This window comes from Tachysurus vachellii, chromosome 15, assembly GCF_030014155.1.
Source record: "Tachysurus vachellii isolate PV-2020 chromosome 15, HZAU_Pvac_v1, whole genome shotgun sequence".
Classification (NCBI taxonomy): domain Eukaryota; kingdom Metazoa; phylum Chordata; class Actinopteri; order Siluriformes; family Bagridae; genus Tachysurus; species Tachysurus vachellii.
Genome location: NC_083474.1, coordinates 3,393,184 through 3,410,943, shown reverse-complemented (window position 1 = coordinate 3,410,943; position 17,760 = coordinate 3,393,184). Strand labels below are relative to the sequence as shown.

At 39.1% G+C, this 17,760-nt stretch overlaps 2 protein-coding genes across 2 annotated transcripts in view; one reads left to right on the top strand and one right to left on the bottom strand.

The window, feature by feature from the left end:
• Positions 1–17,760, bottom strand: part of LOC132857816 (eukaryotic translation initiation factor 4 gamma 1-like) — a 796,411-nt gene that overhangs the window by 386,021 nt on the left and 392,630 nt on the right. The gene's annotated exons all lie outside the window — the stretch shown is intronic.
• lrfn1 (leucine rich repeat and fibronectin type III domain containing 1) overlaps positions 1–17,760 on the top strand; it is a 129,912-nt gene that overhangs the window by 106,638 nt on the left and 5,514 nt on the right. Inside the window, exon 5 of the mRNA XM_060887889.1 lies at positions 15,271–16,666. Within this exon, the coding sequence (XP_060743872.1) occupies positions 15,291–16,666 (1,376 nt within the window). The 5' untranslated portion in view covers positions 15,271–15,290. The remainder of the gene's footprint in view (positions 1–15,270; positions 16,667–17,760) is intronic.

Below are 17,760 nucleotides of genomic sequence, written 5' to 3'. Positions count from 1 at the left end.
ACTACACCCTCACACTTCTCTTTGGTACAGCACATAAAATGTCTGAGTGCATTTTAGTCATGATAAAATGTTTATAGGAATTTCCCTAATTAATTTTAACGTAATGAAGGTTCCGCATATAAAAAGACGCTTTATCTACCTTTCCTCCATTGTTCCCTGTGATGGAACATCTGAACACATGCAGAACGTCAGAGATGAGTGGAGTAATGTCTCTATAAAGCTTTATGATGATTATAGCACTGAGGTGTGTAATGGGAGACTGCAGCTGAATGTGGGTGAATATTGAAATTTTATTATAGACCTTTAAAAAAAAAAATAAAAAACCATCCAATATTTGAAGAATGTTCTGTTCTGTTACAATAGAATATAAAAGGTACAATACAAATGTATCAAGAATTACATTTCTAACGTGTTTTTTTTTTTTTACAAAGTGTGTAGAATTTTAATCTGGGACAGTTAATGCAGTTAAATTTCCTACATATTTACAATAAAACTTAGCTTCTCATGCTAATCTTGATTTACAAATTGCTATGATTACCCTATAATTGAACATTTAAACCTTAACCTTTTCATGAACTGTTTTATTTATTAGTTCCCAAATCACAAATCTTAATTTTACTGTTTATAACAAATTTGTTTATCAAATTGTTCTACAGAGGGGGGCACGGTGGCTTAGTGGTTAGCACGTTCGCCTCACACCTCCAGGGTCGGGGTTCGATTCCCGCCTCTGCCTTGTGTGTGTGGAGTTTGCATGTTCTCCCTGTGCCTCGGGGGTTTCCTTGGGTACTCCGGTTTCCTCCCCCGGTCCAAAGACATGCATGGTAGGTTGATTGGCATCTCTGGAAAATTGTCCGTAGTGTGTGAGTGCGTGCAGGGTCGGCCCTGGCCAATTTGCTGCCCTAGGCAAGATTTCACCTGGTGCCCCTGGAATCACAGACAATTGTGTTCCGATCATTTTGTTCATAAACTTACACAGAAACAAACTGCACAGCTTTGTCCTGTTTTTCTTTATTTTGAAAATATTTTGGAAACACACACTAACTATATTAAAAAAACTATATTACGGAGACCTTGCTTTCCTTGCCTTTCTTACAGCAATAAAATATATATAATAAATATATAAATAAAATACTTATCAGGTAATAAAATATATATATATATATATATTAATTTAAAAAAAATATATGTATATACATATATTAATAAAAATAATAATTTGGGCGCACGGACGCACCTAGTGGTGGGTGGCTCCCTTAGCATTTGCCTATTCTGCCTATGCGCAGGGCCGGCCCTGAGTGCGTGAGTGAATGAGAGTGTGTGTGTGTGTGCCCTGTGATGGGTTGGCACTCCGTCCAGGGTGTATCCTGCCTTGATGCCCGATGACGCCTGAGATAGGCACAGGCTCTCCGTGACCCGAGGTAGTTTGGATAAGCGGTAGAAGATGAATGAATGAATGAATGAAACTGTTCTACAGATTATTTAACAATGAAAAGTAGTTTTATGGACTGATCAATGTTTTAACATCACACTAATCTTAATCATTTGTTAAAATGATTTTTAATAATTATTATTTTTAATAATCTCATTATGGCACTCACTTCACATTAAGCATTCACATTATTTTACAGTTTCTTTTTAACAATTTTAATAGTTTTATGGGTTTTTTATTTTTATTTTTATTTTTTTTTTCATGTGTTGTGTTTTCTAATTTTTAATTCTCAGTTATTTTGCAGACCGGCTATCTTGACGCTAACTCCGGGTAACTGTCATGCTAACTTGACACTAATCTTAATTGTATCCTGTTGTACAAATTTAAATTTTACATTTTTCTCTAAATTATTACAATAAAATTCCCAAAAAGATATGAAAAGATTCCAAACATCAGGGTGAGTGGGTTTGTATATAGCATTTGTATATAAAGTTATCTGAAACTGCTTAAGCATGTGCTTGTACTTGAGTTACTAGCCTACGCTGTTCTCTAAAGTCATGTCCACGCTGACGGCCAGCGTAGCTGCTCAGGGTTTCTCAGACACAGGGGGTAATTTGTGGGTTTAATAGTGTGTTACTGCTTTGTGAATTAATACCACGTACAAGAATAGAGCCTGCTCCATTACGGATATATTTATGTGTTTGCCAAACAGTTAGCCATCAATGTCTTGTTATAGATTGTTCACAGCTTCATCTTCTGTAGTCTTTTAGTTCAGGACAGCATGAGAGGAATTCTTTATATACAAAAAAATAACACTTGTTTCCCAGATCTACAACAGCATGTAATGTGAGTCAATACAAGTCTAATGCATGTTGATTATGTTAACATTATTTTCGGTAGTGAAACATGAACGCTTGACAGCTCGACACAGTTCCATTGGTGTTAAATGGATTTACATGGGTGAGAATATTACATGAAATGTGCGCATGAATCAGACAAATGCTGCCATTTGCTAGAAGGGATTAATGTGACACAGGGTTCTTGCATGACTGTTGGATCTGGGTTGGATGTAAGAGCTCTCCTGGCTGTGATATGCTGCAGTGTGATACACAAGCCCAGTCCTGTCGTTCAGACGTGCTGAATGTGTTCAAATGGGATCACTGGCCTAAATTCCTCAACAGCAAAATGAGCAGGAAAATCTCTTGCCTGTAGCATTAAGAAAAAACATCAATTATATCAGTAGCTTGGTTAGTTAGATAGGTGACCTTCTTTGCGGGCAGAGTTTCTTCAGTACAGTATGTTTTTTAGTCCATCTCTGTGAAATACACTTCTGTTTCTATCACACTTTATTTTCTATTTCAACACTACATTGGTAATTTTTAAAGAGGGGGAGTCAATACTTATGCATGGTACTTTAACCATCTGGGGCTTAACCGTGAAGCCTCTGTACCATATTTAAAAGCTGAACATCATCGCAAGGATTTAACAAGATCTCAATACTATCACAGATAAACTCAGAGCCTTCTATAAAAGCACAAAAAATCAAGAGAAAGTGAGGGAGAGATAACGGGATTAAAATTGTTTAAAATGGCCTAAAATGGTGAGAGAGCAGGCAAGATTGCATTACCTGTCCATCAGTCAGACAACTGAAAGGCAATTTCCCATTTCACTGGCGAGAAAAGGAAGCAAAGGAAGCAGCTAAAGTTCAAAATGAAACTTTCAGAGTCATAATTTCTGACCCAATCGATCAGTTATTTCCTGAAATTCAGGCCAAACCGTGTCACGTCTTGAGAACATGAGATAGAGTTTCTTTGTCGAGTTTGTTCGAGCATTTAGTAAAACCGACCACATACAGCGCCTGCGATTTAGGAGGCGTGACCGCTATTGTACTGCTTCAGCACAACTCATTATTCACATGCTAATAGCCGCAGTCCATGCTGAACTGTTCGGTAAAAGCATCTCGAGTGCTGCACTTGGAGACTTTCTCGTTTACTGCTCCTGAAATTACCACTCCATAGTCCTGCTTTTCAAATCTCAGATCTAAAGCCTAATTAGGAAAGTTACCATCTGGCAGATGACATAACGCTTAAGAATTTGGTGCATGTTTAGCTTTTTTTTGGTTAGAGACGAGAACATATTGAGAGGCAGCTTGAGTCAGAGACTGTGTGCCTTCCAGATCGGTCATTAGACTCTGAGTTGTTAAGTAGACACATGACCAGTGACCAGAGCCAGTGATGTACATCAAGCTTTATTACACCAGATACCTATATTTTAAAATGTGTAATTGGTGCAAATGTAATTAATCCTTTCAATATTTTATCTCCATTTTTTGTTCTTCTGACTCCATTACATTTCTACGTTAGAAATCTCTTGGTATTTCAGAATGACTCAACGCTAATATAATAAGAGCCATGTCACCAGATGTGTTATGTGTTAGCAAATGCAGACCTGATGCAGATGTGCTAGCAAATCAGTTAGTGTCTAAACAGATATGCTAGCAGTTCAGAAGGAGTTTTAGAATTGAAGCAGATGTGTTGGCAGCCATTGATTTGTGTTCCAGATGTGTCAGCAGGCCTTCATGTATGTTACCAGTCTTCCAGGTGTGTTAGCAGCCCTTCATCAATGTTACCACTCTTTCAGATGTGTTAGTAGCCCTTCATTTTCGTTACCAGTCTTCCAGATGTGTTATCAGTCCTTTATGTGCATTACCAGTCTTCCAGATGTGTTAACAGGCCTTCATATGTGTTCCAGATGTGTCAGTAACCCTTCATCTATATTAGCAGTCTTCCAGATGTGTTATCAACCCTTCATTTGTTATCAGACTTAGAGATGCTTTATCAGCACTTGATGTGTGTTACTAGTCTTCCAGATGTGTTAGCAGCCCTTCATTTGTGCTAACAGTATTCCAAACGTGTCAAAAGATCTTCATCTATGTTACCAGTCATCCAGATGTGTTAGCAGCCCTTTATGTGTGTTACCAGTATTCCAGGTGTGTTGTTCTTTTAGCACATTGCCAGATGTGTTTCTTTTTTTTTCTGTTTATTATTAGATCGTCAGGTGTGTTTGAAGCCCCCAGGGGTACTGAGAGATCATTTAGTGTGTTGGCAGATTATCAAGTGTGTAAGCACAATGTCAAATGTTATAGCACACTGCAAGGTGTGCTAGTGGACAAGCAGGTGTGTGTTAGAAAACAGCATCGCATGTGTTAGCACATTGGCAGGTGTATTAGCAGACTGCCAGGAATTGCAGCAGGAACAATTGCTTATACAAAAAAAAAAAATCTATTAAGTAGCATTGAAGTCTCTTAATGTAGAATGTACCATTCATTGGGGCAGTGGTGGCTCAACTGGTTAAGGCTCTGGGTTGTTGATCGGAGTTCAAGGCCCCGCACAGCCAAGCTGAAACTGTTGGGCCCTTGAGCAAGGCCCTCAACCCTCCCTGCTCCAGGGGCGCTGTATCATAGCTGCCCCTGCACTCTGACCCCAACCTCCTCAGTTGGGGTATGTAAAGAAAAGAATTCCACTGTGCTGTAATGTATATGTGGCGATAATTAAAGCTTCTATGCACCCGTTCTTCTTCTTCTTCTTTAATAGGTTTGGCTTTGAAATGTGCCCAGCGTTTAGAGAGCTTCAATCAAGGATGTTACATTTACATTTACAGCATTTAGCAGATGCCCTTATCCAGGGCGATGTACAAAAAATTTTATCTCCTTTTTATACAACTGAGTAATTGAGGGTTAAGGGCCTTGCTCAGGGGTAGTGTTAATTTTGTCACCTATTTTTAATTTAGTCTTAGTCTTAGTCTTGTGCCAAATGTCCTTGTTAGTTTTAGTCATATTTAGTCATTCACATATCTTTTTTTGTTAGTCAAGTTTTAGTCGACTAAAAGTCTTGTCATTTTAGTCTAGTTTTAGTCAAAAGAAAACTCAAGGTATCTTAGTCAAGTTTTAGTCGACTAAAAGTCTTTTAATTTTAGCTTAGTTTTAGTCAGAAAATTGTAGTCTTTTTTTAAAATAACACATTATTACTGAGATTATTACTGATAAACATTTCAGTAAAAAAAAGTGTTTCACATATTTTTCACTCGAACTTGACTGCACATCACATTATTTACTTTATTGATACTGCTTTTAATCGTAATGCAAAGACCGGTCATCGGGACATAAGCTGTCATGTACAATAAAAGAGCCTGCGCAGCGACAGGAAATATAATTTAACACAAAAAGCCTGACTAGACCAGGGGTGGACTTGCGCTCAGGATTGTTTTTTTTTGAGCGGCGTGTGGACGAATTCTTTCTACGCACACACTAAACAGCGCGAAGCCGCGAACTCGTTCTGAATATTTTAAAGGCGTAACAGCTGATGAAAAAGCAGAGACAATTGTAGACGAAAATGAAGAGAGATTTTATCTTAGTTTTTATTTTATACAAAACATTTTCGTCTCGTCTTTTTTCGTCAACAATAATGCATGTTAATTTAGTCTTAGTCAGCGTTTTTGGACAGTGGTGCAGTCTCGTCATCGTCTCGTCTTAGTCATGAAAAAAAAGGTTGTTGACGAACATATTTTGTCTCGTCTCATCTGACGAAATTAACACTACTCGGGGCCCAGCAGTGTCAGCTTGGTGGACATAGGAATCGAACTCACAACCTTCCGATTGGTAGCTCAACACATTAACCACTAGGCTACCACATCCCCCTATGAGCCCACAGGTTCTTGAAATGACCAAAATGCACCTCAGTATAGTTTATGCATCATGAATTTAACCTTATAAATGATACACCACTATTAACAGCAATGGAAATGAAGTCCACAATGAACTAAATGCAGATATTCAGTCTGGTAAATAATGATGTTTCTCCTCGTTGCTTGTTTCGAAGGCTCACTGGTGTCTAAGCACTTCAGAAGAACATTTTCCTAAAGTTTAGGCTTATTTTAGCTTTAGGCCAGTCTGATTCTCACTCACGACTTCTGCTGCTTTCTTCGCTTAAAAAAAGATTTGAAGTACAGAAAAGTAAATACAAACATTCTTTTTGTTTGGTTTTAATCCACAGTCTATTTCTAGACATCCTAGAGGCTCAGCATATGGCTGGTTTTCTCTCTTTCAAATATGTATCTGTCAAATATAGTGTACATTTCAAATCATTGCAGAAATCCTGCTTTAGAAGAGAAGTGCAAGTGATTGAATAAAACGTTATTATTTTCTACACAAAAGTGTAGAAAGTTTCAGCAGGTTTCCGTATTTGAAGGTTATAAGAAGCTGACAGTGTTGGTTATTTCTCCTCCAAAAAGAGCCTGTAATCATTTTTACTGCTTTAGGAGAGAATTGTGACTGATTGAGTAAAAAGTCCTTTCTTTCTACACAAATAAAACGCTATGACATTTACTGTACGTATTTGATGGTTTTGAGAAACTAATTTCGAGTGTTGATGTCCCACCTTCTCCAAAAAGAGCTTGTAATTATTTTTACTGCTTTAGAAGAGAACTGCAACTGATTTGGCGTTTCTTTCTATGCACAAGAACCGATGTCCCATCGTGTTTCCGTGTAAGACGATGCTGAAAAATCTGATAGTGTTGGTGTTCCAGAAGGGGTTCAGCACAGCTGGTACTTTTTGAAAAACATATTCAGGTTCTGGTTGTATCTGGCTTTGTTTAGACAATCTGACCAGTTCATGAAGGGTGGCACAGCTGCATTAAAGTTTCTTCTGCTGCTTGTGTGGAGTTTTGCAAGTTCCTTTGGGAGTTCCTCTGGGTTCCCTGGTTTCCTCCTATATCCCAAAACCGTTCCAAAACCATGGCAGTACTTAAATCGGTTTCTCCGTAATTCTCTGAGGAGTGACTGTTGTTTTGTTATGGACTGGTGTGTATTCCTGCCTTGCACACAGAGCTCCCGTGATAGCCTCCAGATCCACCACAACCTTGACCCGGATCAAGCGCGTACTAAAGATGAATAATGAATTAAATGAACTTGTATGACTTTAGTAATGGTTAAGGCTGGAGTAAAGAGTCAGGTTGCACTTACACATCTTTTGCATTTTGCATGAGATTAATACGAGCTCATTTATATAACTAGCAATAATTTATAAAATATAATACCTATGCTAATAATACATTCAAGCTAAAATGTGCTATTTGTACTTGAACCAAGACTTACAACCTGTTCTTTTTTCCTCAATCCAGCCCTCATCCTTCTGTCTCATGGCAGCTAAATATGGATTCATCCAGGCATGAGAGAAAGGCCTCTGTGTCGAATTGATTTTTATGCTAATTATAGGAGCCGTGAAAGGAAACACAGTTTGTTCTCCCTCTTTCTTTCTCTCATTCCATCTCTCGCACACATCTCTAATTTTGTCCTGCTTGGGAATAATTAGGCCTGGTTGCCAAAAAACACGATGTTCTGTAATTTTGGTCATTCAGATTTGTGGGTGACATTTTCACATCTTGCGTAGTGCTTCTTCAAAACGACATCCTTATCCCGCTCGCTATAGCGACCCCTGTGATTCATAGCTTTGATTTACTACCCATAATGGTCTGTGACTAATAAACAGCACCACATAAGGTCTGATTTTAAAAATGGCTTGCTAAAATTCACAGGAAGTCTGTTCATGAAAACAGAGCCATCAAAGCAAAAGAATAAAAAAAAAAAAAGCTGAATCACTGTGTGCACTGGCAGTGTTATTTTTCCTTTGTTGTTTAATTGAAAGAAAAAGAAAAATGGTTGTTATTAAAAGGACAGTCTAGGCAGTAAGTCAGCATTCCATGACCTTTGGGAGGCCTTTAGCTTAGTCATTCGACCGTCGATCTTTCTGAAAAATGCCGGACAAATACCTGGTCAGTCAATAATTGTTCAAAAGCTCGGGGCTTTGAATCGGCAAGGTCGTGTTGAGTTCACTGCCTTTTCAGTGTATAATTGCTATCTATTCTTCCAAAGAATAATAAAGAAGAAAGGTTGTTAAAGCAATTGTACAGATGAATAGTGAGACAAATAACAGGCGGCTGTGACATCACACACACACACACACATCCTATGAAAATAATTGTTTTTAATAACTAGTAATGTATTAATAGCCACCTTTCAGAAATAATTAATTTAATTAATTAAATACACCAACATAAAATTGCCTGAGTCACAGTGAGGAGGCATGATCCCTGAAGGAAGTGTGACCTTTGTACCAGTGTACAAGGCACATGCTAGTGAATGAGGTGTACTCGTGAATGAGTTGTGTCTGTTAGTCTCAGTGAGGGAGGCATGAACAAGTCTCTGACAGTTCCAGTGAAAATAATGACCAAAGTCCTAGCCAGTCTCAGTAAGGGAGGCATGACTGAAATCTCTGTCAGTCCCAGTGAAGGAGGCATGACCGAAGTCTCTGTCAGTCTCAGTAAGGGAGGCATGACCGAAGTCTTTGTCAGTCCCAGTGAGGGAGGCATGACCAAAGTCTTTGTCAGTCCCAGTGAAGGAGGCATGACCAAAGTCTTTGTCAGTCCCAGTGAGGGAGGCATGACCAAAGTTTTTGTCAGTCCCAGTGAGGGAGGCATGACCAAAGTCTTTGTCAGTCCCAGTGAGGGAGGCATGACCAAAGTCTTTGTCAGTCCCAGTGAAGGAGGCATGACCAAAGTCTTTGTCAGTCCCAGTGAGGGAGGCATGACCAAAGTCTTTGTCAGTCCCAGTGAGGGAGGCATGACCAAAGTCTTTGTCAAACCCAGTGAGGGAGACATGACCTAAGTCTCTGTCAGTCCCAGTGAGAAAGGCATGACCAAAGTATTTGTTAATCCCAGTGAGGGAGGCATGACCTAAGTCTCTGTCAGTCCCAGTGAGAAAGGCATGACCAAAGTATTTGTTAATCCCAGTGAGGGAGGCATGACCTAAGTCTTAGTCAGTTCCATTAAAGAAGGAATGAACTAAGTTTCATTCAGTGCCAATAATGAAAGCCATGACCACCCCTATCAGTCCCAGTGAAGCAGGCAGGACCAAAGATTCTATCAGTCCCAGTGAAAGAGGCATGATCTAAGTGTCTGTCAGTCCCAGTGAAAGAGGCATGACCTACAGTAGGTCTTTCTAAGTTCCAGTTAAGGAGGCATGATCTAAGCCTCTATCAATCCCTAGAGTATTTTTTTGAAATCTTGTACTCAGTTTGGTGTGTACAGAAAATCAATTAGAGTTAATTTTTTTATTTCAGATGAATATGAAATATGAATGAAGCTGCATTATTAGTGGTAGTACTCATGATTCATACTCCTTTTGTATTTTAATCCACCATTATGCATGAGCATCTCTAAAGCTCAGACATTATGACAGCATGTTCAGCTTTTATTAATGATGTGCAGTTTTAAAAATTCATGCAGTCACACGCTTTCTGTGATTGATGCTAATGTTCACTGCCCGGACAGGCAGCACGCCAGCCAGCGGGGCATCAGACGGCCAATCGGTCCAGCTGTAGGCAGCTTGTGGCCATTTTCAGTGATGCAATCTCCTTGTAATAGAAAACTAGACACTTCAACTGATGAGCATAGAAACTGTCGTCTTGGCTCCAAATCTGTGACCTTTGGTGTGATCTGTGAAACAGATGGTGAATATAATGTATGTGTGCATGTGCAGGTGTTGCTTTAGCTTTTAGTGATATTTAAAAGCCTGGTTAAAGCACTTGTAAATATTCAGTGCCTACCTCATCTCCATCAAGATTGAGACCTCCATTTCTCTGGCAGCTTAACAGCATCTTAATGTGATTCAAGGACCCACATTCTCCCACGAAGTTGCCTTGGCAACAAAGTTCTCTATTCGGCTGATTATTTTATTTATTTTATTTATTTTTGTCCTGTGATATAGGAAAATCAATAGTAAAACCCTCAAGGAAGCATTCCAGCAGTTTCAGACAAGCCATTTTTGTGTCCTAGTTAGCACTGTGGGACGTTATCGAACCTAAACAGAGCCGATAGCGTGTTATTATTGACAGAAACCGTGACATTTTACAAAAATTGGCAGCATAATCCCGATGGTAAATGTCTGACTTTTACTCATGTTCAAATGTGGAAGCAGATTTGCTTTTCTTTGACAGTTGTGCTAAAATGAATAAAGCCTGCAGAGGCATGTGTTATTTAGAACATTCCAGCATTCTAAAAAAAACTTTTTGCTGATAAATTACAAAGCCTACAATTAAAAACAGCCACACCTCCTTTCCTAATATTCAATCACAGTGGCCACACCTCCTTTCCTAACATTCAATCACAGTGGCCACACCTCCTTTCCTAATATTCAATCACAGTGGCCACACCTCCTTTCCTAATATTTAATCACAGTGGCCACACCTCCTTTCCTAATATTCAATCACAGTGGCCACACCTCCTTTCCTAATATTCAATCACAGTGGCCATACCTCCTTTTCTAATAATTCAATCATAGTGGACACACCTCCTTTTCTAATATTCAATCACAGTGGCCACACCTCCTTTTCTAATATTCAATCACAGTGGCCATACCTCCTTTTCTAATAATTCAATCACAGTGGACACACCTCCTTTTCTAATAATTCAATCACAGTGGACACACCTCCTTTCCTAATATTTAATCACAGTGGCCACACCTCCTTTCCTAATATTAAATTACAGTGGCCACACCTCCTTTCCTAATATTCAATCACAGTAGCCACACCTCCTTTTCTAATATTTAATCACAGTAGCCACACCCCCTTTTCTAATATTCAATCACAGTGGCCACACCTCCTTTGGTGAACTGACAAGTAACACCCCTTTTTTCCTGGAACCCACAGTCACACGTCATTTATATAAACATGCACTAGTAATTAAGAGTCACCATGTTCTCAATCATACATTTCATAAATAATTGTAACAACCTTTAGACTCCCGTTCAGTTCCACATGGACTGCATAAACGCCTCTCTCTTCTGTTTGATCTCAAACTGTTCACGGCTTTTTTATCTCCCATTCTCACCTTTCAATCAGGAGAAAAGGAGCGTGACAGAGCTATTATTGAATACAGGCTCCTGTATAAAGACCCGCTGTCTTTATCGTCACGTTCTCTCTTGGGGGTTAAAATGAAAGAGCGAGGGCACTATATCTGAATGGATCACTGTGCGGATTCATGAGGTGTGAACTCACGCCTTCTTATTTCACTACCTTTTAGTCTCTAGAGACAGCGGGACACATAAAATGGTTATTTTCAAGGACATAGAAGCTAAAAGAAGCATTTCAGAGAGGTTATTCTGAGACAGAATGGGTGTTGGTTTGTTTATGAAACTGCTACACAATAGGCTTTGTGCTCATTATTTCCTTATTTACTTTTTCTAACATACGAGACTTCGGTAATAAAAGTGCGGTTATAAATTCTCCCAACAAAACTCGGCTTTGCAATCACAACATGTCATAACTTAATGACTTCACTGTAGTCATTTGCATAAAAATGTGCATTTCATCTCTCAGATTTACCCACCGTGATTTTTTTTTTTTTTTTGATGATGATTTTAACACCTTGGGAATTTTTATGGGATTCAGTCAAGCAGGAGAAGAATTGTATTGTATCTGAGATGACTTCTCACAGAGATCTGCTCTCATTTGTGCTGGAACATCTAGAAAAGTGACAGTTTTTTTGTGACTTTTATTGCATGGGTGTGTGTGGTGACAATTCCGCAAATCACGTCGTGGGGACTTGATGGGCTGTCGCTTCTTTAGTCAACATGTATTTAGTCAACAAGGCTTATCGTTATTGCGCTACAACTTGGTGACTTGATTAGATAACGATGCTCGGCTCTGTCGCATATCAGCTATGTGTCACTTCCAGAAATGTATTTCAGGTGAAATAAAGCCACTGATTAGAACAGCATTGTGGAGGATCCGTTACACATCCCTTTAGGTTACTCGCCCTATCTTGCCTTACTGAAAAGTCACATGTGAAAAAAGCTATTTTTTTTAGACTTGTTCTTAAGGGTCACATATTTTTCACATGTAGAGCATGTGTTTGTTGTGTTTTTTTCTTCCATATATTTTTAGTGCATTTTTCATTGCACAAAAAAGTAGGTGAATAAAAAAAAAATAAAATAAGTGAATAATTCTTTTCCACATGCAATGCATATTTTTAACGTATCAATATTTCACCTGATTTTTTTACATACTGTACATCCATCTTTTTTCTGTACCACTTATCCTACAAATGCGAATCCAAAGCCTATCCCTGGGCACTCAGGGGAAACCCTTGATAATCAGCATGCAACTCATGTATTTGGACTGGAGGAGGAAAACCGGAGACCCTGGCGGAAAAAGAACCCGAATCACGGGGAGAACATGCAAACTCTACACTTTTCACATTGAATGATTTATTTTTACAAATTTTTACGTTGTGTACATTGTGTAATTTTATACATCATGTAACGGAGGTCAAGACAAACACAGGTGTAGAGAAATGTTTTTGTTTTATTTGATTTTATTTATTTGTTGTGATTTTTCCACATAATTCGCCTTCAACTTAAATTTCAACTTTTCAAATTTTAAAAGTTTGCGTTAATTTCACACCAAAAATATTTCCGATTAATTTTCCACATTATTAATTTATTTTCACACTTTGATTATCAGCAAATGTCTCACACAGACATTTTTTACATTTTTCCATTCGATCCCATAATGATGTCTCAATTGTTTACATGAATTCAGGTGTGCAGTCTAAAAAAAATGGCATTTTTTCATAAAATCACATATTAATGGAATAAGATTTGTAATCTGCTGTCATCTATTTAACCATCAATCTGTTGAAACCTTCAGTGTTATGACTTCGAGCCTTGCCTAAAGCACAGCCATAGGACGTGAAAGTGAATCATCAGTATTCGGCCAGAATGTGTACATTCATCAGCAGCTGGGCCTGAGATGCTCTGTTTGGGATTCCTTTGAGGATCTTTGTTATTGAACCCAAGAAATTCATAAATTATAATTTTTTGCTCTTCCTTGCCGTGTAGAGAAATCGATCTGGATGACTGGGGATAGGACATAGAGTAGTATAAAAAACGTGTCTCAGTCTGAGTCACACTTCCACACAGGATCTCCCTACACTGCCACAATCTGTCGTACAATTAAGCCTCTCCTCCAAATGAAATTTCACCGCACCATTTACTCCAAAATCCTACAGAACTTTTCAGATGGTAGAAGTCATTTTGATGAAGTTAATACTTTATCTGTTCCTACCTGTCAAGTTTAAGCACCAGGTTTGTCCTTTAATTGGAGCATCAGTCTAACCTGGGCAGGAAAAACACTTGTATATTTCTCAGGATGGCTATAAAGTGTGTGAAGTGTGTGTTGTGTGTATGTGTTATTGGTTACTTTACTTCTGAGTTGGGATTTATTTCTTCAGAACTCTTCAGGGCTTTTATTTGTCAAAATTCTTTTCTCTTTCTGAAGGTACTGATGAATTTTCGGGCAGTAGCAAAGGTTTAAAGGAACACACTTGTTACGCACAATACGTTATCGTTTCTATAGTGACGGCCCATATACTGGTAACTGGAAGATGGAAGATGGTCTGCTATGTAAATGTTTTTTTGTCTTAATTTGACTTCATTTCACTCTAATGTTTGATAAAAGAAGAACTAATTTGTTTCATTAACCTTAAAGGTGGGGTCTCCGATTTTTGAAAGCCAAATCACCAAAACAAACACGCCCTTAACCCAAATGGGTCCCACCCCTGTATTGATAGCTCCGCTCACACTTACATACGTAACCCAGGCAATTAATGGAAAGAAATGTGTCTATCATAGCTGAAGGGAAGAACAATATGATTGCAGATAAACAAACCAGCAAAAATGACACAGAAGCGTAATCATGTAAAGGACAAAGGCATATATTAGTTCTGTGTAACAAAGCAAAACCAACATTACTCACATATCGAGAAGGAAAAAAGCGCCTCCGCGTCTTAAGTAAAGTTGGCCGCATATTTACAGATTGGAGTTTCCCGCGTCAATAACTCCTGAGCTAAACGCTGTTACTACACAAAACACGGTTGTAGCTGCGTCTCTACATTACTACGATAGAAAAGAGGTGTTATTTGTGTAGTAACAGCTTTTAGCTCAGGAGTTATTGACTCGGGAAACTCCAATCTGTGAATATGTGACCAACTTCCTGCTCCTTCAGTTCTCTCCAGCGCTGGAAAGCTGATCCTATATTAACACGTCCTACTTCTTACCTTATCGTAAGTCTTTCTTCGCTTTCTTTCTTTGTTTTTATCCTCCATGTCAATGTTAAAATCGCTTTCTGCTAATGTCACACATGCGCACTGAACACTCTCTCTGCCCATATTGACAAGACACGCCCCTTTCTGCTCATTGGCTACACGTTTGTTTTTTGATTTTTGTTTAGTATTCGGTCCGACTCAGTTTTCTGAAGCATTTCTCAAAAATCTCAAAAGACCCTACCTTTAAATGTAAATAGAAATGGATTAAATGTACAATGTGACAATTAGATAAATCAGATAATGCAGGCGAATGCAAGTTGACCCAAACAGTAGCTACGGAAATGCACCCCACAACAGGCCACAAGTAACAGTAGCTTAAATAAACTCTTAAATAATAAACACTAATCAAGAAGCAGTGAACTTGCACATGGTGTGTGGAGTTGAGGGTTGTTGTTTGTGTTTGAAGGCCAAAATGTGTTCTGGGAGGAAGAAAGTTAACCACAGTTCAGTCAGCATTTAGGAGAATGCTATTTAATACTCTTGATTTGGTATTGATTTTGGCTCTTGATGTCTACGCTGGAAAACAGTAACACCTTACTTATCTTCTAAAATATTAAGGATCAAGAGAGTTGAAGACTGCACCTATACTGATGTCTTTGTTTGTGTATTTGTGTGATATGCAGGACGAGGAAGCTGATAAACCATGGAGCGTTTCATTTTTTGCATGATGCTGTTGGGGGTTCTGGTGCGAGGACAGCAGTGCCCAGGCCGATGTATCTGCCAGACCATCTCACCCACCCTGACCTTGCTTTGTGCAAAGACTGGACTCCTGTTTGTTCCGCACACTATTGATCGCAAGACCGTAGAGTTGAGGCTAACGGACAACTTCATCACAGCTGTCCGTAGGAAGGACTTTTTAAACATGACGAGCCTGGTGCACCTGACACTGTCCCGCAATACCATAAGCCAGATTGCACCTCATGCTTTTGTTGGACTCAAAGCATTAAGGGCACTTCACATGGATGGGAACCGACTGACTGATATAAAGAATGATCAGCTGAAAGGTTTGGTCAACCTTCGGCATCTCATCCTGGGGAACAACCAAATCCACCATATAGACCCTTCCTCCTTTGACGAGTTTGTATCAACTATTGAGGATTTGGATTTGTCTTACAACAACCTGAGGACGTTGCCATGGGAGGCTATTGCCAGGATGACCAACATCAACACGCTAACTTTGGATCACAATCTTATCGATCACATAGGAGCTGGAACTTTCACGCTGCTTACCAAACTGGTCAGATTGGACATGACGTCCAACCGTTTGCAGAAGCTGCCCCCAGACTCCCTCTTCCAGCATGCGCAAGTGCTGTCTGATCCTAAAGGTACCTCTAGTTCCTCTAAACTTACGGTGAGTTTTGGTGGGAACCCACTCCACTGCAACTGTGAGCTTTTGTGGTTGCGCAGGCTCACCCGAAAGGACGACCTGGAGACTTGTGCCTCACCTGAGCAACTTATGGACAAGTATTTCTGGTCCATTCAGGAGGAGGAGTTTATCTGTGAACCCCCACTCATTATCAAGCACCAGGTCACTAAGCCATACGTCATGGAAGGCCAAGGTGTTACGCTCAAGTGTAAAGCCATGGGTGATCCAGATCCTACAATTCACTGGCGCTTTCCTGATGGAAAGCTGGTCCACAATAACTCACGTACCATCCTGTATGATAATGGAACTCTGGACATCCTGATTACAACCCTGAAAGACAGTGGGGCGTTTAACTGTGTTGCCTCCAATGCTGCTGGAATTGCCACAGCAGCTGTAGAGATAAACATGATCCCATTGCCATTGTTCGTCAACAACACTAGTCACATGAAGGAGGCTGACCCTGGCTTGTCTGACATCACCACCTCCACCAAATCTGGCAACAATGACACCAAGCAACAGGACAAGAGGGTGGTGGTGGATGAGCTGACCTCCAATTCGGCCATGATCCACTGGCCCTCAGAGCGACACATTCCTGGAATAAGGATGTACCAGATCCAGTATAACAGTACTATGGATGACACTCTGGTCTACAGGTAAGTAAAAGTGGTTACTGACTTGACATTTTGCTACATGTAATCAACTGAGTGTTATAGAGTGACAAGTCGACTGTTGCCAATAAAAGGATACCAATGGCCATTGTACAGACCTCAGACATGCTCTTATTGTCATCATGTGGTAGGAGTTCCTGAATAATTCAGTTAACTAGAAATTAGGTATGTGCTAAATTATTTGGATTGAACACAGTATTTTTGAGACGCATAAAATACAGACCCTACAGCTCTATTTGCAATCATACCATGCAAGTCCAGGCCTTGTTTTCTAGGTTCCTGTGTTTCCTGGTTTTGACCTTTGCCCATGTGTTCAAGTCTAAATGAGGTTTAAGGGTTTAAGCATTTTATATGCTTAAGTGTATAGTATATTAATCATAATTTGAATTATGCTTAAGAATTGTGAAGAGAATTGTGCTGCACTGCTCTATAAACTGCAGGGATGTTTACAAGAACGATCTTGATAGTCAAAATCACCGCAAATGTATTAGTTGCTGTAGCTAGAAATAAAGAAATACATTGATGTGAAATATTTTCAGAAAAAAAAATCTATTTCCAAGCGCCACCCAGCTAGTTATCTCTAATTTTAGGGTTCATTAACTGCTCAGAGTAACCTTAGATCAGACACAGATCAGACATGTTGTGATTAAACATTCAAACACAGGGCAAATCACATCCACTTTGCTGATACGTGACATACAACAATGTGTTTCAAGGATAAAGCATGAAATAAAAGGGAAAGCTGTGAAACCGTAAAGTGTTTCTGGTGTGTTGTGCAAAAAATGGCTTTGTGGCACAGAAGCATAGCACAGCTTGTGTAAAAAATAAATAATTTTTTTTTAAAATAAATATAAATAACCAAGGAAATAGCTAAGAGGAAGAAGAGTGTTCTCATAAACCAATGTAAACTGAGCATCTTAAAATGCCATAGGCATTTTACTGGCATGCTTCGGATTCTGAAGAAACCAGTTTATATAGAAACAGGTTTCATAAACAACCGGGCTAAATGAAAACATGCTGGTCTGTCTGAGTAATTAATAAATATATATATATATATATATATATATATATATATATAT